This window comes from Marmota flaviventris, chromosome 5, assembly GCF_047511675.1.
Source record: "Marmota flaviventris isolate mMarFla1 chromosome 5, mMarFla1.hap1, whole genome shotgun sequence".
Classification (NCBI taxonomy): domain Eukaryota; kingdom Metazoa; phylum Chordata; class Mammalia; order Rodentia; family Sciuridae; genus Marmota; species Marmota flaviventris.
This window is the reverse complement of record NC_092502.1, coordinates 35,032,637-35,058,680: the sequence shown is the minus strand read 5'-3', so window position 1 is coordinate 35,058,680 and position 26,044 is coordinate 35,032,637. Positions and strand designations below refer to the sequence as shown.

At 41.0% G+C, this 26,044-nt stretch overlaps 1 protein-coding gene across 8 annotated transcripts; it reads left to right on the top strand.

The window, feature by feature from the left end:
- Window positions 1–6,860: 6,860 nt before the first annotated feature.
- On the top strand, window positions 6,861–24,062 carry Btnl9 (butyrophilin like 9). Of its 8 annotated transcripts, none has more exons than XM_071612128.1 (12): window positions 6,862–7,076; window positions 9,103–9,265; window positions 10,896–11,023; window positions 14,495–14,842; window positions 16,186–16,467; window positions 18,080–18,208; window positions 18,409–18,441; window positions 18,755–18,775; window positions 19,146–19,166; window positions 19,397–19,423; window positions 21,951–21,977; window positions 22,835–24,062. In XM_071612128.1, the coding sequence occupies exons 3-12, from the start codon at window positions 10,912–10,914 to the stop codon at window positions 23,458–23,460; spliced, it is 1,626 nt and encodes a 541-aa protein (XP_071468229.1). In that variant the 5' UTR covers window positions 6,862–7,076; window positions 9,103–9,265; window positions 10,896–10,911; the 3' UTR covers window positions 23,461–24,062. The 8 variants fall into 8 exon arrangements, with proteins under 8 accessions (XP_071468233.1, XP_071468235.1, XP_071468229.1 ...); XM_071612127.1 differs by lacking the exon at window positions 9,103–9,265 and adding an exon at window positions 8,438–8,530; XM_027955034.2 differs by lacking the exon at window positions 9,103–9,265 and having other exon boundaries at window positions 6,863–7,076.
- The last annotated feature ends 1,982 nt before the right edge of the window (window positions 24,063–26,044 follow it).

The following is a 26,044-nucleotide window of genomic DNA, read 5'->3' as shown; positions in this document are numbered from 1 at the left end:
GAAGAGAGAACCTCAGAATGGGAGAAAATTTTTGACACTTGTGCCTCCAATAGAGCATTAATCTCCCAGATATACAAATAAAAATACTTAACACCAAATAAATAAATAAATAAATAAATAACCCAATCAATAAATGGGCAAAGCAACTGAACAGAAGAAGAAATACAAATGGCCAACAAATATATAAAAATATGCTCATCATCTCTAGCAATTTGAGAAATGCAAATTAAAACTACACTGAGATTCCATTTCACTCCAGCCAAAAATATATATCTAGAAAAATAGAATGTTAAAGAACCACCAATGTTTCAACAAAGTTATAAAAACCTTCAATAATTCCATTTCTGTTCATTCAGTCTCATTTAATGAATGGCTTTTTGTTGGTCTAGCGGTTCTATGAATGTATCAGCTTCTCCACCAGAATTTTAGAAATCCTCCTCAGTCACATGATATGATCTCAAAGTTATTTAAAGAATGCTATCAAAAACTTATACCCTTGTATCTAGCATAGTTCTTTTTCATGGATCTCTAAGATAGTCCTTTTTTTTAATCACCAAAGCCAAGAAGTCTGGATTTTGGATGAATGATAATGCTTTTAGGGAGGTAATAAAACAAAAATTGTTAGAGAATAACAAAAGACTTAAAATGACTGTGGTTAAAGGTCTGATGGAAGTTACATAAGTGCAATTGACAATGAAATTTGGTTGTTTCTGTGACGACAATACTTTAAATAGTAACAGGATTTATGACTGATAACATTGTTTACTAATATTAGGCAAAAGAACACCAGGGCATTTCATGGACAGCATGTGCACTGACAAATTTCTAGAAATCTTATACGACTTTTGAAATATTTGTATTAATATAATGTAGGAAAGACTATAATGTAGGCAAGGTTTAAAAGTCTTTTTATTTGACAATAAAATTTGTTATATAATGTAAGTAATTTAGCATATCAACTGATCTCAAGTTGCTTTGGTTTTTTTTTTTTTCATAATTTTTGGTTTTTTGGTTATGCTTGAGTTGAACCCAGGGGCATTTTACCACTGAGTTACTTCCTCAGCCCTTTTCACTTTTTGTTTTGTTGACCAAGCTGGGCTTGAACTTGCCATCCTCCTGCCTCACACTTCTGAACTTAAATATGCAAGTTCACTAGGTCTGGGACTTTTAAGCGATAGTAAACAGAAGTCAAAACATACTCCAGTAAAAAAAAAATCAATCCTTGATTAGGTCAGTGCTCCCATACGACTTGAAAGGATATACTGCCCACTTTGTTACCTTTTTAGAAATTTTGAATAATTTTTCTTGAAATGATTTTCCCTTATCAGAGCAAACAAGTGATATTTGTTCACCAAATGAACTAGGACAAAGTGTGAATGATATAATGATACATCCTGGGGAAGGAAGCACAGGTATGAATGTCCATGGGTGCGGAGCACCATCTTTAAGAAACAGCCAAGCCAGGAACTGTGGGCATACCTGTAGTCTTGGCTACTTAGAAGCCATCAGAGTTCAAGGTCATTCTGGACAACAAAGTAAAACCCTGTGAAAGAAAAGAAAAGAGAAAGAAAGAAAAGAAAAGAAAATTCTCGCTTTATTTTTCCTCATTGTAACTTCTCAACCTATATGTAACTCTAAATTTGGACAGGCCTCTGAAAAAACATAATCAAGCTATCAAGGTGCACTGGCCCACTTTCTTCCTCCGGGTAGGATTCATGTGAGCACTGTTCTCACAGGGCATGTGTTCAGCTGGTGGCTGCTTTACAATTCTCATTCTATGTGGAGCTGAAGTTCCCTACTCCATCTACCTTTGCATGTCAAGAGAATATTAAAAGATAAAATTACAACAAATCTAGTTTTATGAATCTGGATTGGCTTTTATTTTCATTTCTAGAATTTGGCAGTCCTCCTAACCAGAATGGGTTCAGAGGAACTCTGCAGCTGCAATGTGCAAAATGGAGAGTGAGGTACAGAAAATGAAATGAGGTAAAGAAACTGCTCCATGGATTACAAATTGAGTCTGCTTTGTTTGAACAGTTAGCTGCATGTGCTTGATCAAAGTTTGGCTGCTGTGACTGGCTGAGACTTAACTATTTGTTACAAAAGTTTACTCCTGCTTAAGTTTACTTATGCACTAAATTAAGTTGCAGTTGGGTAAGTGAGGGCTTGTATGGAAGCTTCCTCAGGCCAATTTTAGTTTGATTTAACAAGGGAATGTTAACTTCTTCTGTACTTCAGAGGAATTCCTCTGAAGTCGGAAAGACTAATGCTGATATTTTGGGATAGAACTCTTTAAAGGGATTGTGGTTTGGATCTTAAATGTCCCCCCAAAGCCACATGTCAGAGACTTGTTCACCAGCCTGTGGCACTATTGGAGATGGTGGAATCTTTAGGAGGCGGGGCATAGGGAAAGGAAGTTAGACCACTTGTGTATCCTGGAAGGGGATATTGGAACCCCAGTTCCTTACCCCTATCTTTTTTGTTTGCAACCATCAGGTAAGCAGCTTCGCTTCACTATGCACTCCCCACCATTATGTTCTGCCTTGCCATAGGCCAAGAAATAATTGAACCAACTAAATATTGAAACCATAAGCCAAAATAAACTTTTCCTCTTTTTAAGTTGGTTTTCTCAGGTATTTTGTTACAGAAATGGAAATCTGACTATAAAGGATGTGAACAACTTCTGTAGCCCCTTACATCCCCAGGACCCAGCTAAAGATGAGCCCTTTCCTGTAATGGTGAGAATAATCAGTGGGCTTCTCCCTTTTTCTCATTGGATGTGTGTACTTCGCTATCTCTGTGACAAAAGCACAATGGTGGGCTCCAAGCCAACTAATAGGCACAGGAATTTCAGTCAAAGGTCTTTGGAGAATGAGAAATGAAGATGGCTAATGAGGATGGCTCAGGGGGTCATATTTGGCAGGGAGGTTGATTAATCCACTTTTCTGCCTCTGAACAGTGCAGAACAAAACTCATCTTCCCTTCATGACTCTCTCTTCTTTTGTATATCAACCCACATGACAGGTTAGCATCCTTTGTGAGGAGAACTCAGTATAAGTACCCATGAAAATTTGCCAAGGACCAAGGTAACTCTGTCCCTGAACTCTGGAGACAGAATTGTAGTTGAAAAGAAAATACAGTTACATAAAAACACTTGGAGCTGGCGTGGTAGCACACAACTGTAATCCCAACCACTGAAGGAGGGGGACTACAAGTTTGAGGTCAGCCTGGTGTAAGGATGGCCTTAGGCCTTAGCCTAAGCAACTCCATTTTAAAATAAACCTGCAGTCTCACTAGAAAAGCTATAGAGCTCTTCAATATGTCAATCAGGCATAGCCTGATAAAAGCAAGTCACTTTCCACAACCCTGGTAAGAGTCAGGGTGAAGTCACATGTCATTTGTCATAACCTGATACTCAGAAGAGTATCAGGGCAGAAACCACCAGACCATATACCTTCTTTAAGATGTAAGTTGTCACTAAGAAACCTGGTAGCAGCTAATAGGGACCCAAAGGGCACGCAGAAGCTTCCAAAATTTAATATAAATATTGGAGGAAATGAACAGACAGTCAAGCCACCTGATACTGATGCACATAGGCCAGAGAACCTGATGAGGACCTGGACTGACATTCCAACTCTTATCATCTGCCTGATCCCCTGTATTACCCTCTGCACTCTCAAACTCTGCAGCAGCCTCTTGACCCTGGTGAGAAGGGCAACTTCTTACAACTGTGTCCTCAGGCAGCCACAGCTCCACCCTAGGAGAAGCCTCTATCTGTTCCTGACCTGGTCGCTGTGGTCTGAGTGAGTGTGCATCTGATGGACTTAAGATCTAAGACTTAAGACTTTAAATCTAGCACTTACAATTAGCATGCAGAGGGAATGTCTGTAATAGGTCTGTCATGATTAAGTGTGATTGCAGTGCTTAGAGTTGAGTTGATTATGTCTAATGCAATGCCCAGCAGTAAGGATTGTCATTCCTTGATTAAGAACCTATAGAGAGCTGGGGATGTGGCTCAAATGGTAGTGCGCTTGCCTGGCATGCGCGGGGCACTGGGTTTGATCCTCAGCACCACATAAAAAAATAAAATAAAGATTTTGTGTCCACCGAAAACTAAAAAATAAATATTAAAAAAATTTTCTCTCTCACTCTTTAAAAAAAAACCTATAGAGTGAAATTGTATTAAGTGATTTGAGTGAATAAAACATTGAAAAGGGCAGAAGCATGTGGACATTCTTTATCTCTCCCCTCGACTGCAGATGTCACACTTTTGCCCATCGCGACACCTGGGCAACTTAACAAGACCCTGTCTCAAAATTTAAAAATATAAAAAGGGTCGAGAATATAGCCCAGTAGTAAGGCACTTGCCTAACATGCATGAGGCCTTAGGTTCAACCCCAATATCACAAAACAAAAAATAAATAAATAAATAAACAAAAAGGCACTTGCAAATGTGTCTCAGTAGACATTAATCCATGTTTTAACCCTAAGGGAAAAAACTGAGGCGTGAGAAGGCACTCAGCATATAGAGAAGCTGAGTTTACCCCCAAAAACATGGGAAGAAGAAATCTTGAGCAGAATCTTGGGGGAAGAGTGGGGATTGGCAGAGAGAACAGATAGACAAGCTGACACATGCATAGGCAGGGGAGTGGACCTGATAGGCTTGTGTCCTTGGCTGGTGAAGAGATTAGGAGCCAAGAATACAAAGAGAGAAGGTTGGAAAAGCAAGGATGCAGATTGAGAGGTGAAAATAGAGGTGAGACAGATGACTGGATGGAATCTGCAGATGAGGGAAAACATTTTTATAAACTCAAGAGAGGAGTCGATTCCTCACCCCAAGCCTGCCTTTGTGTTCAATTTTGTTTTTTCTTTTTTTCTTTTCTTTTCTTTTCTTTCTTTCTTTCTTTCTTTCTTTCTTTCTTTCTTTCTTTCTTTCTTTCTTTCTGTGTGTTTTGCTGGAACCTAGAACCTCATGCATGCTAGGGAAGTGTTCTACCACTGAGCTACATCCTGCTTATAGTACTTTATCTTATATATTCCCTGGAAAAGGAGAAGGATTCATAGATCTTCTTATGATTTTGATGTTTTTGTATTCCCTCTCCTCTGGTACCCCATGCTGTGTGTGAGAGTAGCTTTTGTGTAGGGGAAGGGGATTCTCCCACATCCCCCACCCCCAGAATTTCCTCAGACAACCCCATGGTAGAGACTGGTATATACCAGGGAGAATTGACCTAAATTACCTGATGCAGAGACTGTGTAATGGGGCGGGTTCTCCACTGTCCAAGGACAAGTATGGACTCTTCCCACCCCTTCCTACTTACAATTCACCAGGATTCCTGTGCTCAGCCTCCTTTTTGCATATAGGTCTTTCTGTATTTCCTGAAGCGTTGGAATGGAGGTACTTATATGCAGCTTGTAGGATGGAAAACAGTGGGGAACATAGATCCTGCTGGACCATGCACCCTGATATGCAGGCAGTGGTAGCTGGTAGGTGGCATCTCCCTCCCATATCTTAGCAGGACTGGCTCTGGGAGTCAAAGTAGAAAACTTTGCCTCTTTCTCTCTCTGCTATTTCTGCTGTGACAATCTTACCTCTCCCTAGGAAGCATGGAAAATCCAGAGGAATAGCAATGAAAATTTTTTAATTAAAGTTTCTCAATAGCCCCTTTCTATAAGGGTGATTCCACTTTAGGTCCTTTGAAGTTCCAAGCAATTTCTGGCTGCCCATCGAACAATGTTCTACTCTGCTGTGTGGCATCCAAGGACCTCTGAAATTTGGTCCCATCTACTTTTGTTCAACCTTGCTTTTCACTTTCAAATTTCATAAAATTGAACCAGCAAGGTTTTTCTCCCCACACACATGAACCAGCAAGGTTTTTCTCCACACACACACACTAGTCACCTCCTTTCACTCACAGTGTCTTTGCCTGCCCCCCCTCCTCTTTTTCCTATTGCTTTTCAGATCTTCCTCTTTATTCAGTAGCCACTTAAAGTTTAATCTGTCCCTGAGCACTCTTTTGTCTCGCCAATTGGCCTCTTTTCTGCTCTGAGCACATCTTTGTGTAAGTATAAGTTCCAATTTCCAGCCTTACCAGCTTGTGGAAAACATATGATACCTTCAAGTCTGCACTGCATTGCTTACTGGGTTTTGCCTAAACATAGTCACCCAGATCCCTGGCCTGTGCACAGGCCTGTCTCCAAACACTGAGTATTTCTGGAAGCTCCTTCCTTGTTGAGCTGCCCTGTGCCCAGCTCTGTCCTGTCCTTAGAGAGGATGGTGGCTACAGCTTGGTCCTCTGCTCTTCTTTCCCACTAATAACAAAGTTTCTTAGGGCAAGATGGAGTGAAGGGAGTAGTACTTACTTCTTTTTTGAGCTTTGCTCTCTAGATAAATCCTAATTCAACACGCCAGTCTATTCTAAATTGTATGTGAACAGCTCTTGCAAATTTTGCTGATGGCAAAACTTCCAGGTTATTTCTTTACTGATTTTTTCCTGGAGAGGATGGTATGGTGGTGTCAGTACAAGTTGAACACTAGCACCTTCCCAACCTTTTGTGAATATTGCAATCTAGTCTCATTGCTTTCACTGTGACTGTAAGAAGAGAGAGGCTGGCCAGGGATGCACCCTTCCTGCCTGAAACCCAGCTCAAACTGCTAGAGATCCCATGCAACCAGTTGGAAAATTCTTTCCCTGCTCTGAGCCTCTGCAACTTGCAGTCTGTTCTACAAAGTTCTCAGATACCTTTACCCTGCTTCTAAGACCCTTGGGGGCAGGAGACATTTTCCATGGGAATTTTAATTTGCGATTTTCCTCACAGAGACAGGATATGACAGAGACTTCCTCGTTTTGTTCTATCTATCTTGATTTTTATAGCCAAGAGCAGAGCCAACAGCACATGTCCTAAGGTGGGAGGTGGGTGAATAATTCTGTCACAAATGAGCTGTCCCCCTGAACTCAGCTGCCAGCCTCTATCTAAAAAGGACTAAGACACTTCACAACAATTGTCTCACTTTGCAGAGGAACGTGAGATTGCTGGGACTTAGCCATTTTGGACGCTTTGCTGCTACCTGAAAGGTATGTGGTTGACTTTCAACACCTGTCTAAACCTCCACCTTTCAGAAATGAAGAGCAGAAAACTATGGTGGAAGGTTCTGGTGCTGGGAAGAGCATACCATGGTGGGTATCCTCTTAGCTGTGCCTGTAGGCAGGATGGGAGTTTCAAGTGTGGCTAAGGGGTGCCCATTCAGGCAGGCCCCCCTGAGAAGGCAGGGTTTTGATACATCCCATTTCCCCCAGAAGAAAAGGATTTGAAACCTCATTGAGGCCCCCTTATTGAGGTGATCCATTTCCCTTAAAAAGGGTGGAAATCCTTTTGTGGGTCTATTGAAATCAAACCAGTCAGGCCAGTGAGCAATTACTGGTGGCTGCTGAGGGCAAAACATCCCACTGGGTGCTTGAGGGAGAAGGTGGGAGAATAGACACGGCTTAGGACATGGGGATAAGAGGAAGGCAGAATGCACACCTGTAAAACAATTTGCAAAAGCAGCAAAGCAAAACATAAGTAATATAAAGAAAGACTCAAGTGCTAAGGGACTGCAAGTCAAGAGATCACAGGATTTTGTTTAGGAATTGGAAATTCAGGAGGAAAGAATAGGCATAGGGCTGGGCTGGGGGAAAGGAAAGAGGGAGAAGGAAAAAGAGAGAAGAAAGAGAAAGGGGGAAGGAGAGAAATGGACTCCCCCTGGGTGGAGGGTGGCAGTATTTCAGTGTGCACGAGATCTTATTACTCTTTGTGTCTTCAGAAGGAAATGACCCACAGGTTCCCAAGAGAACAGGGGAAATGGACCCCACAAACATGGCAGAGCCCAGTCTGAGGCCCCCTTTTTGGCCATCCTTCTTCTCACTGTGTTCTTCCAGCATGTTCAGCCTCTTATTCCTTCCCCTCATCAAAACCTCTTCACCAGAACCAGAATCTAAAATTCATTTGACTGTGCCTTATAGTATGTGTATTTCAATAAGGACCAGAGTCTTTAAACTGGAGAGTAAGGTTAGAAAGGGCAAACTTCAGGCAGCCAAGTGGGGAAGAGTACTACTGTTTTGGACCCCTCTGAATTCACTGACTCTTCCCTTCAGGAAATTGCCAAACATTTCCTCCAATTAAAATCTTTCAAGGTAATGTCCTTTAGTATTTAATAATAGGACTGGCACCTATGCCTCCTGCCTAAGCAGATGCTGTTGACACTGTTAAGGAGGCTCTGGCTTAAGCTGTTTTATTTGGCAGTGGTATTTTTAAATTTGTATTCATTGATTTTCACTTGCTTGGTTTTGTGGCTGACACCTTGTGACCCAGTCTCTTCTTTGGAACATTTGTGAGATAGCTGATCTGAGTAAAAGTTTGGGTAGTTCCTTACAGCAATAATGGTCTTGGGTTGCAGGAGTGGCTGAGGGTGACCTGACACACAACACAACTGGCAAGGAATCTGTATGGACAGAAGCACAGAGTAAGGCTCTGGAACCAGACAGCTCAGGTGAAGGAAACCTTACTACACTACTCACTACCAGTGTGTGCAGGGGCAAGTCCCTTAGCCACTCAGTTCTTATCTGTAATTTAGACTTATTAATAATAGTAGTAATAATATTCATGGTACAGGTGAATGCTTGATAGATAATAAGTATCAGTTTTTATTACTGTGGGCTCATGCACGTGCTTGTGTGCTTATATGTGTTTACAACGGCCTCTCCTGTAGCCTCAGTGATGAGAAGCACATGGGTATATCACAACAGAGAACTGCAATCCTCTAACAATGCCACAGTTCTGGAGCACACTGCCCCAATCTCTTGCCCCGTTGGGAAATGGCAGCATCCCCCTGTCTAGGGTAATTAGAGCAGGTGCTCATTCTGAGAGACCATCCTGCTCCCAGCTCTTATTACTATCACCTCCTCATGGGAGGATGGATGTTACCACCTAATACATGTCATGACTAATTTCTCAGAATCTGGCTCATACAAATGGGTCTCTAAACATAGTCTGAGCTCCTCTTCTTTTAGAAGGCATTAGCTTGCTCACTGATATGCTCCTCATGGCTCTGTCCCCATGCAGCTCTAATCTGTATCTAGAGCCCCAAAGAAAAGATAGAGGCACAAAAGGGAAGAAAGGAGAATAAAGAAGAGGATGAGGAAATTCAAAGCCAGTGTGGACTCTACTCCTTCACTCCTCATTTCCAGGCCTGTCACAGAGACTTTCCTGCCATCTGCTACAAAAGGCAAGAGATCAGACTGTCCTGCCGGAGCTTTGACCCCGCCTAAGGCCTCAGTTTGTGATAATTATTGTGTAAAAAATTATTCCAATAATTACTGGCTATTAAAACAGCCTGGCCCCTTCCAGAGGGGATGCTGATGTCTCCCTTCGAGGAATCTGAGGCATAAAAATGAAGCCATGCTGACTTGTCCCCCTGCTTTTTCCTACCACGTTTGAGCTCTGGGACCACCATTACCTGGCCCACTCACTTCTCAGGCCATTGCTTCTTCCTCCCATTGTATTCCTGTCAGCGTTGAGTCCTTCCCAGCTCAGTGTGTGCAGGGGCAAGTCCCTTAGCTACTCGGTTCTTATCTGTAATTTAGACTTATTAGTAATAGTAGTAATAATACTCTTTGACTGCTCTTCTGTTGCATGACCCAGTGGCCTTTAAATTCCTCCATCAACACCTTGCCTGTGGTATTGCTGACAGTGTGGCTGAGGCACTAAAGCCGCAGGATGCTGGAAGCACATACCATGCCAAAAGTCTGCAGAAGGAAAACCAAATAGTGAGGAATATGAAGGCAGAAGGCAAGAGGAGGGAACTCAGGAGAACTGGAGAGTGGAAACTCACTGTAGACTCTCCCCCTCTGAGGGTGAAAAGAGAGAGAGGAGTGAAAAGAGAGAGAGGCAGTCTCTGGAAGAGATGGAAGTAGTTTCTCCCATTGTTCAAGCAAAGATTGAGGTTCATCCAGTGACAAAAACTGCCTAAGATCCTACAACTAAATGAAGGAGAAATATGGAGAGGCTTGTATGAATTCAAGGATGCTCATCGGCCATCAGACTCTGAGATGCTACTATAGGCCCAAGGGGACACTAGAGTAAAAGGGGTCAGCCCTTGTCTGAGCTGGGATTGGTTCTCCTGGACCAGAGGTGGAAGAAGGGATGTCTAGATGGAATGACTCCATCACTGAGGCCTCAAAGATTCTACAAACACAGGAACAGTGGCCAGTTGACCCCCTGGAAGCACCACCTGAGATCTCAGGTCTGGACAGACATTTCCCAGAATGTTACTAGAGTTGGCAGGCAGCCACCAGGAGCATACTTCATTTTGAAAAAAAAAAAAGAGTAGAACTATGTTTTTTCCTCTGTTTTGTGGACCTGATGTTCTAGGACAAATAGAAGTGAAAACAAGCTCGGGCTTGTGGTGGTGAGGAAAGGAGAATAAAAGAATCAGATTCTTCAGAGATTTCCCTTTGTTTGGGGAACTCCACTAACTCCAGAGGAGGGTGGTGCTGAGCCCCCACACAATGTATGGCTCTATTCCTGGCTCTGAACAATATTAGCTCAGGAGCTGCTTCCTCTGGGATGCTCAGGCCTGTCCTCTTGAAGCTGTGTAAGGTAGAGCAAGGCCAATGATGCTATTAACAATGTTGCTTGGTAAAAATAGAAGCAGATCTCACATCCGGTCCTGGTTTAAAAAAAGCCAGGTACTGGCACATTTGTAAGAAACTCAAGAATTGTATTTGACAACAACAACAATAATAATAATAATAATAATAATAATAATAATAATAATAATAATTGAAGCAACAACAGATCACAGGCCTTATGGGCCAAGTCAAGCTGTCATGTGTCACCCCTTTGTCTCTCTCCAGGTGGCCCTTACTGCTAATGGAGGATTTCCCAGTATCCGTGGATTTTTTGAAGCAAGTACCTCTGCCCAGCAATCTCTTCTTCCTCACCTACCTTCTCCTTTTCCTTCAGCATGAGGAGGCAAATTCAGGTAATTCTTCTGACCTGCTTCACCCTGTAGCTCATCCAACCAGGACATGAGCACCTCAGCTCTGCCTACCCCTTGTGCCAAGTGCTTCCAGGGCTGAGATCTTATAAAACAGGACCAGTCATTGCCACTTGCTAAAATACAAAGAGATTCCCATCCCAGTTTTTAAAGAGCCGCTTCCCCTGGGCACCATTCAGCCACTTCATGCCTCTCCACCATTTTGCCAGCCCCTAGGACCCCTCTTACACTTCCTAGGACCCTGAAGTTGGGCATGCAAAAAACAAGGCAGGAAGGTGCTAGGAAACTCTTCTTGATCTGTGTTTATGCTTAACCAGTTAGTAAATATTTTTAACTCCATTACTTGCCGAGCTTTTGAAGAACAGGGAAAATTTCTCCCAATTCTACCATCTCACAAAAGAAGCAATCAGCCAGGTGCAGTGGTACACATTTGAATCCCAGTGGCTCAGGAGGCAGGAGAATCAAAAGTTCAAAGCCAGTTTCAGAAACTTAGTGAGGTCCTGTCTCATAATAAAACATTAAAAAAGGGCTCAAGGTGTGGCTTGGTGGTTAAGCATCCTGGGTTTGATCTCTGGTGAAGGAGAAGAAGAAAGAAAGTGCAAATTAATTATGCAAATGAAATTTCCTAATATCTTTGTCTGGGAACCAGGGTCAGATCCTTAAGCAGCTCATGATCAATGGAGCAGAATGTATGTGACATAAACAACTGCAAGAAAACCATGTCCAAAGACTTTGGGGTGACAGCTAAGCACAACTAAGAGCAATTCTCTTTCCCCAAGAAGCAAGGAGAGGCACAGAGAGGAGGTACTGTTTGTGCAGTGCCACTCAGGGTGTACATTCTCCAGGAAAATGAAGATGGAGGGTAAACTGAGGCAGGGAAGAAAACCAAACATTGAATGTTTGGTGAGATAGTTAGGAGACCCTGGAGAAGAAAGCTGCCAGGTTGGTGCTGGCGATTCACTCAGGAGGCAACAAGAATCTCAAATTACAGAAAGAAAGATGTATCCATAGTCTATGGGCAAAGTGAAGGATGGAAAGGAATCAAGAGTGATTGGACTTTGGACAGAGGTTTTAACTGAACTTGGAAAGAAGGAAATATATGAGTTTGGGGGAGCAGAGTGACCACATGAAGACACCATGGAGGAAGAGAATGATCAAATGAAAGATCATGATAAATTAAGTCTCAACAGCAAAATTTGGGTGATCTTCCCCCTGGACCTTCTTCTTCCCTCTATCCCTGAAGGTTCTGGCCTTCCCAAATTGCTTTTGATTTTCTATTCCTCTTGGGTTGAAACAGGCCAAGTCTTCTCCCAGTTTGGGGGCGGGGCTGTAGTTTTTCTAATGACATCCCTATTTCCTACCTATTCCTCCCCATCCCATGCTGCCAACTTCTAACCACAATAGTGACTCTGTGCTTGTCTATTTAATTCTGTGTATAAATGGAATATTGTGGAGATGATCCCTCCCTGGGCCACCTGGTTCCCCTCCCTATTCTCTTGGTATGACCATTCATGGAAGCAGGACCAGTAAGGGACCTTCGATTAAAAAAAACAAAAGACAACAATAAAAAGGCTTATTAATGCGGGGGGGGGGGGGGGGAAACCACACAAAACACATGCTCCTTGATGGTAATTCCTGAGAGACTTACAAAAGGAAAAGTTGAGACTTTTGATAAATATTCACTGACGACTTCTGAGAAAGTTTGTGAAATACTTAACATCAGTACAAAAAAATAATAAATTGTATCTTAAAGAGGCATTAAAAAGACAAAGGAGGAAGAATTATGGCAATTGCAATTATCCCTTGTACTTCTGTGATGAGGGTCAATATTGAAATAATGAAAAAAGGAAAAAGAACTACTTATTGAAAGGTAAGTACACACTAAAGTTTTGGAAAACTGTTATAATAGATTTGCGAGAGTCTATGTGGAGGACCCAAGCATGAACTTAGGGCCTATGTATGTTACTGGCCTATGTATGTTACTACCTAAAATAAATGCCATATAACAGAGAAACACTGTTAAGACAGACAACAAAACATGAGTTCAGTAATAAATATGCTGAGCTTCTGATAATACCACAACATTACAGTTCTTTAGAATTTTAGATTCATTACATTATCTGCTTATCTATGTTTGTAGATATATTTAATAATTCTAGTTAATATGATAGAAACAAATTTCAATTTAAAAGTGGATGTTTTATTTCTGAAGTTGGAATTATTTGGTGGTAATAGACACATTCTTTTGAATAGGAAAGTATATATTTAAATTATTTTATTATGAAAAATTTTATGTATGATAGATTAAATGTCATTTGTCGTTGGAGGGATACAATTTCTGAGAAGAAAAAGAGAACTATTAAAGAAGGATTCTTCAGCAGCCAGTTCATGGGGAAATTTTCTGCCATACAATGACTAAAGAACTCATATTAAAGGTCTTCTATTCATTATCAATTGTTTTAATGTTTTTTTCCTAAAACCAATTGCCTTGCTTTGTTAGATTCTGTCAAATTATGAGTTTTCCTATACTGTAGACTTTCTAGAGTTTGTCAATGACAGTAATAGGAAAAGACATTTTCAAAATTATTAATAATAGTTACATGGAGAAATATTCATAAGTACCAGAAAATATTTGTTCCTCTTCCCCAGAGTTAATTCTGAGTCCAATACTACATAGGGAATATAGCCTTAGGATAAAGAGTCTTCTGCGACCAAAAAAATTGTGTATTCATATATTCTTCATATTCTGTTACTCAAAAAGTTAATTTTCCATGTATTCAAGCTATATGACTCATGGCACCTATATCTCCATATGCATGTATTTAATAAACTCATATGTAAGACTTATTCTGAAAATAAAATGGGTAGTCTTTATGAAAATCCATGGATCAGGAAGCCCTCACAGGTTATTTTAAATATTTTTGTTTTTAGAAGAGCTATATGTGCATGGTATATTTTTAATTGTAAAAGCTGACAAATGGAAATAAGTAAATAGTCCTATTATGCAGAAATTACCACCACAACAATTTGGTGTCTCTCCTTTTCAATCTTTTTTTCTGAACAGTTATGTAAATATTAATTTTCTACCCAAGATCGTAGAATAGTTTTCATATTGGTTTTGAAACTTTCTTTTTCTTAGCCTAGCATTGCATTTCACTTAATTCCCTGGCCAGATTTACATATTCCCCCAGATAACATCTATACCTGGTTGGTTCAAACCTATAAACAGTCCAGCACCACACATTGTCTCTGGTTGTCATGTTCCTTATGTGATTTAGCCTGTGCACTCATTTTTTTTTTCCATATCAGTTACTTGTTCAATAAACCGGGTGGATTTTCTTCATAGAGGGTCTCATCTTTATCATTTGAATAGTCTATTACAGATTTCTAAACTGCAAAGTGATATAATTATATTTGAAGATTGATTTGGGTCATTACTCTGGCTTGTCATCCTAGAGGAGGTCAAGGTGATAGGCCCTGGGGAATCCATACTGGCCATTGTCGGGGAAGAGGTGGATTTCCCGTGCCAATTGTCACCACTCCTGGACGCTGAAGACATGGAGATCCACTGGTTCCAGAGCCAGCCCTCGGATGTAGTGCACCTGTACAAGGGGCGGCAGGAGCTCTTCGACAGACAGATGGCGCAGTTCCAAAACAGGACCAAACTCGTCACGACGGAGATCAGCTCTGGCAAAGTCGTCTTGCTGCTCCGCAGCGTCGTTCCATCAGACGAGGGCCTGTATGGATGCAGCTTTCTCTCCAACAACTTCTCTGGTGAAGCCATCTGGGAGCTGGAGGTAGCAGGTTCGTGCTGTGGCCAAGCACCAGCAGGGACAGAGGAGAAAATGATCAATTTAGATAGGGCGGCTTTGCTCAAGTAAATACACTATCAGTGAAAATTCCTAATTTGTTGGAGGGGGTGATTTTTTTTTTTTTTTTTAAACAAAGGATAGGTCCATTTGCAAATGGACAAGAGAAGCAAACAGTCTCTCTCTCTCTCTCTCTCTCTCTCTCTCACACACACACACACACACACACACACACACAACAGTGATCCTTAACATATGAAAAGGTTATCATTTTTACTTTAAATGAGAGAAAGGTAAATTAAAGTTATATAAAGATGTAATCTTTTAATCTTACAAGGTGACAAAAATTCAAAAGTTTGACCACACATTCTTGGTGGAGCTTTTGGGGGGCAGGGCTTCTGCTGTTTTGTTAGTGGAATTCCAAGTCCAGGAGCTTGAGGACAGAGGAATTTGGCAATAAATAACAGGACTTCCTGTACATCTGTCCTTAGACACTGCAGTCCCACCTCCAGGAGTTTAACCTAAAGATATATCACCAACACTTTCAATATGAAAAAGGCATTCATTTATGCTAATCTTTGTAGTAATTTTTGTAATTGCAAAATAGTGGAAAATGCCTAAATGTCCACACATAGAAGATGAGCATGGTTCACACACAATGTAATGATACACACTCTGCTGCTAGAAAAAAATGAGGATCTCTATGAATGAGTGTGGAGGAATTTCTTGGATGTATTAAGAGAAAAAAATCAAAATGATAAGAAAGTTGGATAATGTGTGGTTTTGTGTATAGGAAAAGAAGAAGGAGGAACATTGCAAAAGGAAACAAAGGAAGAGGCTAGGGATACAGCTCTGGAGTAGAGCACTTGCCAAGCATGTGCAAGGCCCTGGGTTCAATGCTAACACTACAAGATGAGTGACCGCAGGGTGGTGTGGGGTGGTGTGATGGTGGTTCTGTTTCTACAAGAATAGGGCTAACAAGAATAGCACATATAACACAAGCATTTGCGCTTTAGAGAATCAAGACAGAGGACAACCTATTGGAATTTGGGGTAGAAAAATTCTTTATTCTAGAAGGACTGTTCCTTGAATAACACAACTAAGGCTTTCTCCATTCCAAATGTCCTTCAAGGTATTACTGTCCCCACATGCCACTGCCAATCTAGACTGTAATTTGCAATCCATGGAGGATGGGATGATTGCTACAAAAGCCCACAAACATTAAAAACAGTCTCTGCTCCTGGTGTCTTATGGAGATTGCAACTGTTGCATGAACGTCCCACACAGCTACTGGGAAGGTGCCTGACTGATCATTCTCACTCCTTCTGCCTCTCCCAGGGCTGGGCTCAGATCCACATATCTACATTGAAGGCTTTAAGGAAGGAGGCATTCAGATGAGATGCACCTCCAATGGCTGGTACCCCAAACCCAAAGTTCAGTGGAGAGATCACCAGGGACAGTGCCTGCCACTGGAGTCTGAAGTCATTACCCAAGATGTCAAGGGCCTGTTCAATCTGGAAACATCTGTAGTTGTCCAAGGTGAAGCCCATCGCAACATGTCCTGCTCCATCCAGAGCCCTCTGCTGATCCAGAAGAAAGAGTTTGTGGTCCAGATAGCAGGTCAGTAGGTGCTGGCTCATCCTTCTCTTCCTAATCATCATGTTCTCTATGTCAGTTGACCCACAGGACACATTGATACTGAGAACACAATGGTACTGAGGCCTGGCTGAGAATGCACTAGCATGTCTGTGTTCAATCCCCAGCACCAGGGTGGGGGATAGATTTTTTGTTTTATATTTAATCACAGGTTTTTTTTTAAGATAAAGATGTTTTCAAAAAGACCTGTGAGATAAAAGCATCCTTTTTAAATAAATTCAATAGACACAAATTATTAAATTGCCATAAGAGTTTCTAAAGGATTGCTCTTCACTTTTGCATTCATCTCTTTTTTTAAGTGTTTTAAAATTTTTTTATTGTACATGATTATAATACATTTTTAAGTAATACTAAAGCAAGTAGTTTAAAATAGGTCTTTCTCGTATCCTGAATGCCAAGAAAGCAGTTTCCCCCAAGAGGTTACAAATATTTTATAATCTTCTTAAAAATTTTATTTATGTAAGTATGTATATGCATATAATGTATATTTTCCTGTTAATAATTTTGCCATCATAGATAATACAGCATTAAAATATTTAATTACAATTTACAGTATTTCTAGAAACAATTGTGTGCATACACTTAATAGTAATCAATATATGCATTAAAATGTCATCATTGATTCATTCATTGACTTTTTAAAAATATCTTTTTTATTTATTTTTATGTGGTGCTGAGGATCATTCATTGACTTTTTGATGAAAGTTGAATCATCTCTTGATCATCTGGCCATGGTTATATAAGTTATTAGTTATACAAGTGACATCTACAGTCACTGTGACTCTTGGCCACATCCTTCATGGGGGCAGATCTTCCTGGGGAGCCTGGGGAGCTGACAGTCAGCAGGTTACCAACTTTTTTTAGCAATTCTTCCAAAGGTATGATGACAACAGATGTAAGAGGCAATTGTTTGCAACTAGGCAGAGAGACTATTTGTGAATTTGACAGAGAACCAGGTTTCAGATATAAGCATAAAACACCTTGAATTCTCAATTCCTCCAGATGAAAGGCAAGAGTAAGAAGTGGTGGAAGGTCACAGCTGTGGTCATAGAAGTTCTAAGCAGGAGCAGAAGGGACAGGCATACCAGTGCATCACTCTCGCTGGCTCTCATCTCTTTTTTTTTTTTGTACTGGGGATTGAACCCAGGGGTACTTAAACACTAAATCATATCCCCAGCTTTTTATTTTTTATTTTGTGACAGGGTCTCACTAAGTTGCTTAGGGCCTGGCTAAATTGCTGAGGCTGGCTTTAAACTTGAGAACCTGCTGCCTCAGCCTCCCTAGCCAAGATTACAGGACTCCACCACCATGCCTGCCCAGTGCATCTCTTTTCACTTCAATGTGCAGCACTTTCTCATTCTGGTGGACAAGTTCAAGTCCAACACCTTTCCACCTGAACCTACCGAGAGATGCCAGGGTGGCTCCTATCACACCCATTTTAACTTGACTCTAGGGTGGCCAGAATGTGTAACGGGTCAACTGAAGACCACTGTGAAGATTTTCCAGCCCACGAGGTCCTAATTGTCTCTCTCAGTAGTAGCCTAAATCAAGACAATCTGTGCGGGGTGTTTTCCAGATGTATTTCTTCCCGGAACTTCCCCTTGGAAGAGTGCTTTCTTAGGGACCCTGGTGGCACTGCCGCTACTCCTGGCCCTCCTCGCGATGCTGGCATTGTACTACTTGCACAAGCAACAGCAGTCTCAAGGTATGAGGCAGGCCAGAGAACCACCCTCCTACAGCTGGCTTGGCCTAGGAGGAAAGTGCTGGTAGCAGCGTCCAAGGACCCACGGGAAGGAAGGGGACCCAGGGTGGCTTACAGAGGCACCATCCTATTCAGGCAGAAACAGGACCTGGAAACAGGCAGAGGAGGGCACATATTAAGGCTTCTCTCTTTCTTCCCTTCAGAAAAGCTAAAGAAACAGACAAAGAAGGAACAAGGTAAGCTGCCCCAGAGGCGCTCTGTGTCCAACATCCCTGACCAACAGAGGGCGCTGGGTCAAAAGGCAAGGACCCCAGATTAGGGCGGAGGGTGGAGTTAGGAGCAGGGCTGAGTTAGGTTAGGTGGGACAGAGGTTTGTTTTTACCCTTAACTTCCCCAGAGCCGAATTGCTTCTGGCCCAGAGTCCCATCCTAGATGCAGGGGGGCAAGTCTGTGAACTCTGTGGAGAATGAAGCCTCACCATTCATAGATCTGTCTTATTGAACTCATTCCCCAACTTGAAAATTTTCCCTCCTTTCCTTTCTTCTGCAGGAAAACTGACTGCACAGCTGAGTAAGTTCAGGTTGCTTCACCAACAGTGCTGGCTGCCAGGGGACATCTAGAATGGAAGGAGGAGTTCAGTGTTTTTCATCTGCCTTTGGGGAGAGATAGATGGCACCAATCTTATTCTAAATCCTTACTTCTGCACCTCTTCTCTTCCAAACAAGCTGAAAGGACAGGCTGCCTGTGGGTGCTAAGCTGCCATTAAAGTAAATAGGATGAGGCATCAGAATCTGCAGATGGGTGGCCTTTTATAGGGCAATGCAGAGGCAAGGGTGGGGTTAAGGTTGGCAGTAGTTTAAGGAACCTCTTCCCAATGACATGTTTTGGGAAGGTGGTTCCATTCATCTAAAGATTGATATTTTCTGTGTTCTGCTTTCAGAGAAGCTTCAAACAGAGCTTGGTAAGTGATCCCTATTGAAATTATTCCTTGCTGTCCACATTTTTGTAAGTGGTGATTGTCTCATCTCCCAACCAGAGGTATAATGCCTAGACTGGAATAATGCTGGCTGTGTGGGTGGCAGGAGAAAGAGGAAAAAGGCAGAGAGAGGGAAAGTTGTGTACAAACTCTAATGTGATCAGGGAAGCTGTGGTGTCCTGATATTCTAATTCCATTTCCCTCTGCTGTTTTAGACTGGAGAAGGACTGAAGGTCAGGCTGGTAAGTGAAGATCATTTCTCTCCCACAGTTTTCAATGTGTTCCCCAATTTATATCCCAATTAAACCCATCATAAGTTGAAAATACTGCAAGTAAAAAAATGCACTTAATATGCCTAACCTGCCTAACTCATAGCTTAGCAATACAGCATTCTGTAAAGTACCAGTAATGGCTATAGCTACCCAGCATCTGAGGAGAGTATGGTAACAGGTATTGTCACTAGCCTGGGAAAAGGTCAAAATAAAAAATTTGAAGTATGGTTTCTACTAAATGTGTATGACTTTTGCTTCATTGTAAAGTCCAAAAATCATAAGTCAAGCCACCATAAATCAGGGACTTACATCATAAATCTACATTGCAGAATCTTGATCACTCACTCTGATTAACCTACGATGATTCATTCTATTTTCATTCCATAATCTCATGTCACTTGTTAGAAGTTATACTCAAATTTTACTTTCATATTTATTTTTATATTGTTATAGGACCTTAATATATTGGAAACCATTGGTTCCAACCCTAGTAGCTTATGACATTACCTACACTCCCGGTGCCCACCTGCAAAGACTGCCTTGTGGGTCTAGAGTGGGCATGTTACCATGTATTTATTTCTCTCCATACCTCCCAATTCCACCCCCCCCATTACTCAAACAGTATGTCTTTATTTTATATGTAATCTTACAAATGTTTCTTATTTATTTGTTTGTTCTAATTTGTTATACATGATAGCAGAATGTATTACAGTTCATAATACACAAATGGAGCACAATTTTTTATTTCCCTGGTTGTACACAAAATAGAGTCACACCATTTGTGTCTTCATACATGTACCTAGGGTAATGATGTCTGTCTCATTCTACCATCTTTCCTACCCCCATGCCCCCTCCCTTCCCCTCCCTCCCCTTTGCCCTATCCAAAATTATGAATGTTTCTATTTTGCCATATGCATTTTAGTTATATAAGTGGCATCTATAGTCTTATTCAGAAGAACTCCAAATAGCCACCCCCCTTTAAAGGTTCCATCACCTCTCAGTAGTTCCAAGCTGAGGACCAAGCCTTTAACACATGGTTTTTGGGAAACATTTCAAATCCATACTATAGTAATATGTGTTATATGTAGGTTTTTAATCCTAGAATCCACCATTTTCTGGGTGTTAGGTGAGAATACAGTGATTCTTCTGTATATACAGTTTTTCCAATGCCATCTAGTACACTATCCATAATTTCCCCACTGATGTGAGGTATCATCTTTAGTGCATATTCCACTGACATGTCTAGATGGGACTGTATATTGGACCACTTATCACATCATTCTTTTTATTGCTATGGCTTTCTTTATGCTAGGGATTTGGCCCCAGGGCCTTAAACATGCTAGATAAGCACTTTACCACTGAGCTACATCCACAGCCCTTTTTAAAAAAATTTATCAGAATCTCACTAAATTGCTCAGGCTTGCCTGGAGCTTCTGATTCTTCCTACCTCAGTTTCCTGACTAGCTGGGATTACAAGTACCACTGTGCCAGGCTACTGCTATGGCTATTATAGCAACTGAAAGTACAATTTCTCCTTTCCCCTTTTTACTTTCTTTTTAACTTTTAAAAAAAAATTTATTAGAGCTCTATAGTAGTTGGGTTCATCCTGACAAACTCATACATGCATAGAATTTGAGTTCAGTTTTCTACTTCCTGTTTAAAGTTAATGGGCCTTTAAAAATATAAATTATAGATAAATTTATGAAGTTCCTAAAAATATCCAAAAATTTATTTGCTTGGGATTGCTTTGAACAATATTTTATAGACTTGAGTTATTCTACCCAACAGGTTTGTGTTTTTAAAGTTCTAGTAGTTATACAAAACCCGATATAATGTTTGGAACACTGAAAATGTTGTCTATTGATTTTAGTCAAATCTTTGTTGCAAAACAGAAATCTACTTAGTATGGCTCACATTAAGAAAGAGGTCTAAGTGGTATACACTTGTAATCCCAGCAATTCAGGAGGCTAAAGCAAGAGGATAGTGAGTTCAAAGTCAGCCTCAGCAACTTAGCGGGGCTCTAAGCAACTTAGTGAGACCGTGTGTCAAAATTTAAAAAATAAAAATAAAAATAAAGGGTCTTGGGATGTAGCTCAGTAGTAAATCCCCAGTACCAAAAGAAAAAAAAGAAAGAAAAAAGAAAAAAAAAAGGTCTACTGAGGAAAGACAGGTGTTTAGAGAATGTTTTAGGACAGGAACCATGCTGAACTTTTCAGGTCAGAGTTTAAAGATTCATCCATCGCTGAAGACATCCAGACTGCTTGTACTGGGTCTTTTTCCAGCACAACTTCAGCCTGCACACAGCTTTGGTACAACCACAGCCCCCAACCCAACCCCAAATTCCAAGGAAAATATCATGGTGGACCCAGACATGTCTGGAGCCAAACCAGCTGTGGGGGTGAGGTTATTTGATTCATGGGCACCCCTCCTGCATTTTGAGCCTCCCTCAAGATTCCCCAGTTATTAACTCAGCTCTTTCCCTTCTGTTTGGTTTCAGAGTGGAGAGCAGCACAACAATATGCAGGTGAGCTGAAAAACTGACTTGGTTTGGCTGAATATTAAATAGAAAAGACGAAAGATCTGAGATTAGAGGAAGGGTCTTTTCAGGAGCCAAATACAGAGCCAGAACACAGAAACATACAGGCACATTTGTACACATATAATGTGACACACTGGCACTATGCATGCACAAACATGCTCCCCCACACGCATAGCTTTCTAGGTTTTACTAGGTTCATTTCCTAATGGGTTATAGGCTGTTTCTTGGAACTATTGGCAGAAGAACACAGAGTATTAAAGGAATCTCTCAGATCATCTCATAAAAGATATTTGGGTTCCCATACATCCAATAGGTAAGTTTTGGAGGGTGGATGTTGGAGGGCAGATCACTGGACTAGACTATATCTCAGAGGTTCCCTTCAGTTTTAAAATTCTGGAATTCTAAAACTAAAGCCTGGAGCTCACATGATGATCTCAAGGTCACAAAGGTTGGTGCACCAGCTGGGAACAGAACTAGACAATAGCTCCTTCCCCTTTACCAGGACTTGGCTCCATCCTCATGAACCTACCTCATTTGCTGTCACTTCTCTCCACAGCACGAATTATAGAATTTAGGAAGCTTAGAGTTCAGGAAAGGAAGGAAGGAAAGAAGGAAGGGAGGGAGGGAGGGAGGGAGGAAGGAAGGAAAACTGCAATATTCAGGAGTAATTTGCAATGCCACTTTGGGAGCCAGGCAAAGAGTTGGGTGGGGTTGCCAGCATGGGATGGGGTGATGATTCCACTTATTGTTCTACCAGGAGAAACTAGATTTGCCTATGGGGGAGGGAACAGAAGGGTCCAAGAACCATCCTCAGCTGGCACTAACCCTGTGCTTTTGAGCAGTGGACGTGACCTTGGATGCAACCACAGCGCACCCCAGCCTGGAGGTTTCTAAGGATGCCAAAAGCGTTTCTTCTCGCCCAGCGGTACCGATTCTTGCAGATGGTTGTCCGCAAAGGTTCACTGAGCAAACATGCGTCCTGAGCCGGGAGCGCTTCTCCACAGGCTGCCACTACTGGGAAGTGCACGTGGGCCGAAGGAGCCGCTGGTTCCTGGGCGCCTGTCTGGCAACTGTGCAACGCTCAGGACCCGCGCGCCTGAGCCCGGCTGGTGGCTACTGGGTGATGGGGCTGTGGAACAGCTGCGAGTACTTCGTCCTGGACCCACACCGTGTAGCGCTCACTCTGCGCGTGCCTCCGCGGCGCGTGGGCATCTTCCTGGACTGTGAGGCGGGAAAGCTGTCCTTCTTTAACGTGTCGGATGGCTCCCATATCTTCACCTTCACAGACACCTTCTCAGGGGCTCTCTGCGCATATTTCAGGCCCAGGGCCCACGATGGTGGAGAACACCCTGATCCACTAACCATCTGCTCTTGGCCGGCTAGAGGGACGTGCATCCCAGAAGAGAACGACTTGGACTGCCTGTTACAGCCTTATGATCCCTTGGATACCGACTTAGGTCTGTGGTGAGGCTCTCCCCCGGTTGCAAGACCAGGCCTGGGACGCTTCCTGGGAATGCTGGTTACTCCTTTGCTCTCTGGCTTCCTCTATAGCCAACAAATATGCACCGACTAAAATGTGAGCAAAGCCTAAAGGCTCAGAGCCGCGGAGGGGGAACAAGAGGTAGGAGTACATTTGCCTATGCAGGTGTGTGTATATAGTTTTCTTTAAGAGGCACTTTCAAAGATTATTTGCATATAAGATTCAGCTAATGAGTAAAAATATAATCGATGACACATGGGAACCAGAGTACTCAATGCGGGAGATGGGAAAGGAATTGTAATGGGGGAACTGGGATGAGGTATTGTGGGACTAGATTAGAAGTATTGATTATTTCATATAATTGGCACATACTTTTTGTATAAATTTGCTAGCTCTACAAAAATTTATCAGTAATGACACCTCATAAGTAATAAGTTCATCTATGGCTCAGATCCTAGCTTTAAATACTATTTACGACTAAAATAAATTTGGAGAAATGGCTGATTCCAAGGGTGGGTAGAGGAAGTACAAAAGCCTGTACCATCTTGGTGTACAAAGTAAATAAAAAGAAAAGAAAAAAAAAAAAAAAACGGTGCTCAGAAACTGATGGGCAGATGTGTAACTGATGTGATTCTGCAATCTGTGTATGGGGTGAAGGTGGGAGTTCATAACCCACTTGAATCAAAGTGTGGAATATGATATGTCAAGAAATTTGTAATGTTTTGAACAACCCACAATAAAAAATAAAAAAAAAAAAAAGAAACTGATGGGCAGGAAGAACAAGTTCAAGAGTTCTATTGTACAAAATAATGACTATGGTTATTAGCAGTGTATTGTATGCTTAAAAATCACTGAGTAAATTTTAAATGTTTTCAATTACAACAAAAAATGTATGTGAGGTAATTAATTAGCTTGATTTATCCATTCCACAATGATTATGTGTGTGTGTGTGTGTGTGTGTGTGTGTGTAGCTTGCCATTCCACAGCCCGTCTGTGAAGCACACAGAACTTTATATAGATATGTATGTGTGTACATATACATATAAAACACCATAAATATATAATTTTTATTTGTCAATTAAATAAATATTGAAAAATAAAGAAAAGCCCGTGCATAAAGCAAAAGTACATAGGTGCCAGCTTGGAGGGGCTTCCCTGACCAATTATAGAACAATTTGAACATCAAAATAAATAACAGTGTATTATAGTGCATTGAATGAGACCATGTAGACACTTAATTTCTTTTTGTTTTTTAAGAAAAACAGGATTTTTTTTTTTTTTTTTTTTTTTTTTTTTTTTTTTTTGGTATCGGGGATTGAACTCCAGGGGCATTCAACCACTGAGCCATATCCCCAGCCCTATTTTGTTTTTTTATTTAGAGACAGGATCTCACTGATTTGCTGGGTGCCTTGTGCCTTGGCCTCTCAAGCCACTGGGATTATAGGCATTCACCACTGCACACCACTAGGAAGTTTTTGGTTTTTTTTTTTAAAGAGTTGGAATTTAGCTGAAAGAGGTAAAAGGAGAGAGAGGACCCTAAACAGTTCACAACACCATGGAAATAATTAAGGTAGATAAAAATCACCAGTGAATCCTAAAACTGTGGGGTAAAAGCTTTTGGAGAACAATGTATTTTCTGTCTTAAAATAGTAAATTTGCACAACTTTTATAAATTTAAAGGGAATGGTTACCTTTGTGATGGTAATCTGACAGACTAAGCAAGTGGTTAAATTTAGCATAAAAAGGCATTAATTTGACAACTAAGGAAAATGAAATAACAACTTTAAATTACTAAGTGAATATTAATTTTCTGAGTGAGACATTTGTGCTATGGTTATTCAGAAGACTTCTTGTTTTTATCAAATATGCTGAAGCTTTTAGAGATAAATCACAATAACTGCAACTGACTCAAGTGACTAAGTGGGAAGATACACACAGACACACACAGAGATATAAAGAAAAAGATAAAACAAATATGACAAAATAACACTTAGTCAATCTAGGCAAATAGTGTACAGATGTTTGTTGCACTACTTATGCAGCTTTGCTATAGGTTTGAAATTTTTCAGATTAAAACAGTTGGCAGTGGCAGGGTGGAGAGAAGGAAGGATAAACCTAAAAGTTAAGTGATTTTCTTTGGATAAGAAAATGGTGATTGTTAGGTTTTATTTTTTTTTTTAATTTCTTCTCTATTTTTAAAATATATATGAATTTAGTTCTTATAATGGGTTAAAGAATTAAGCATAAGACCTGAAACTGTAATATTTCTAGAATAAAACAGAGGAATTGCTCCATGACATTGGTTTGAGCAAAGACTACTTATATATAGGCCAAAAACACAGGGAACAATAATAAATATAAACAAAGGCATTGCATCAAAGAAGCTTCAGCACAGCAAAATAAACAACAGGATGAAGAAACAACACATGGATTGAGCAAAAATATTTGCAAACTATGTGTTAGGGGATGAATATTCAAAATATATAATAGACTTGAACAACTTAATAGCAACAAAATAAATAATGATCCAAAAATGGCCAAAGAACTGGGAATGTAGATCCATGGTAGATAC

What these genes read in the sequence shown, in the direction of transcription:
- Btnl9 (XM_071612128.1), top strand. Translation starts at nt 10,912, where the DNA reads ATGGAGGATTTCCCAGTATCCGTGGATTTTTTGAAGCAAGTACCTCTG. An exon ending in GTTTGTGGTCCAGATAGCAG is followed by an intron (nt 16,468 to 18,079) that starts GTCAGTAGGTGC and finishes GGTGTTTTCCAG; the next exon opens with ATGTATTTCTTCCCGGAACT. An exon ending in AAAACTGACTGCACAGCTGA is followed by an intron (nt 18,776 to 19,145) that starts GTAAGTTCAGGT and finishes TTCTGCTTTCAG; the next exon opens with AGAAGCTTCAAACAGAGCTT.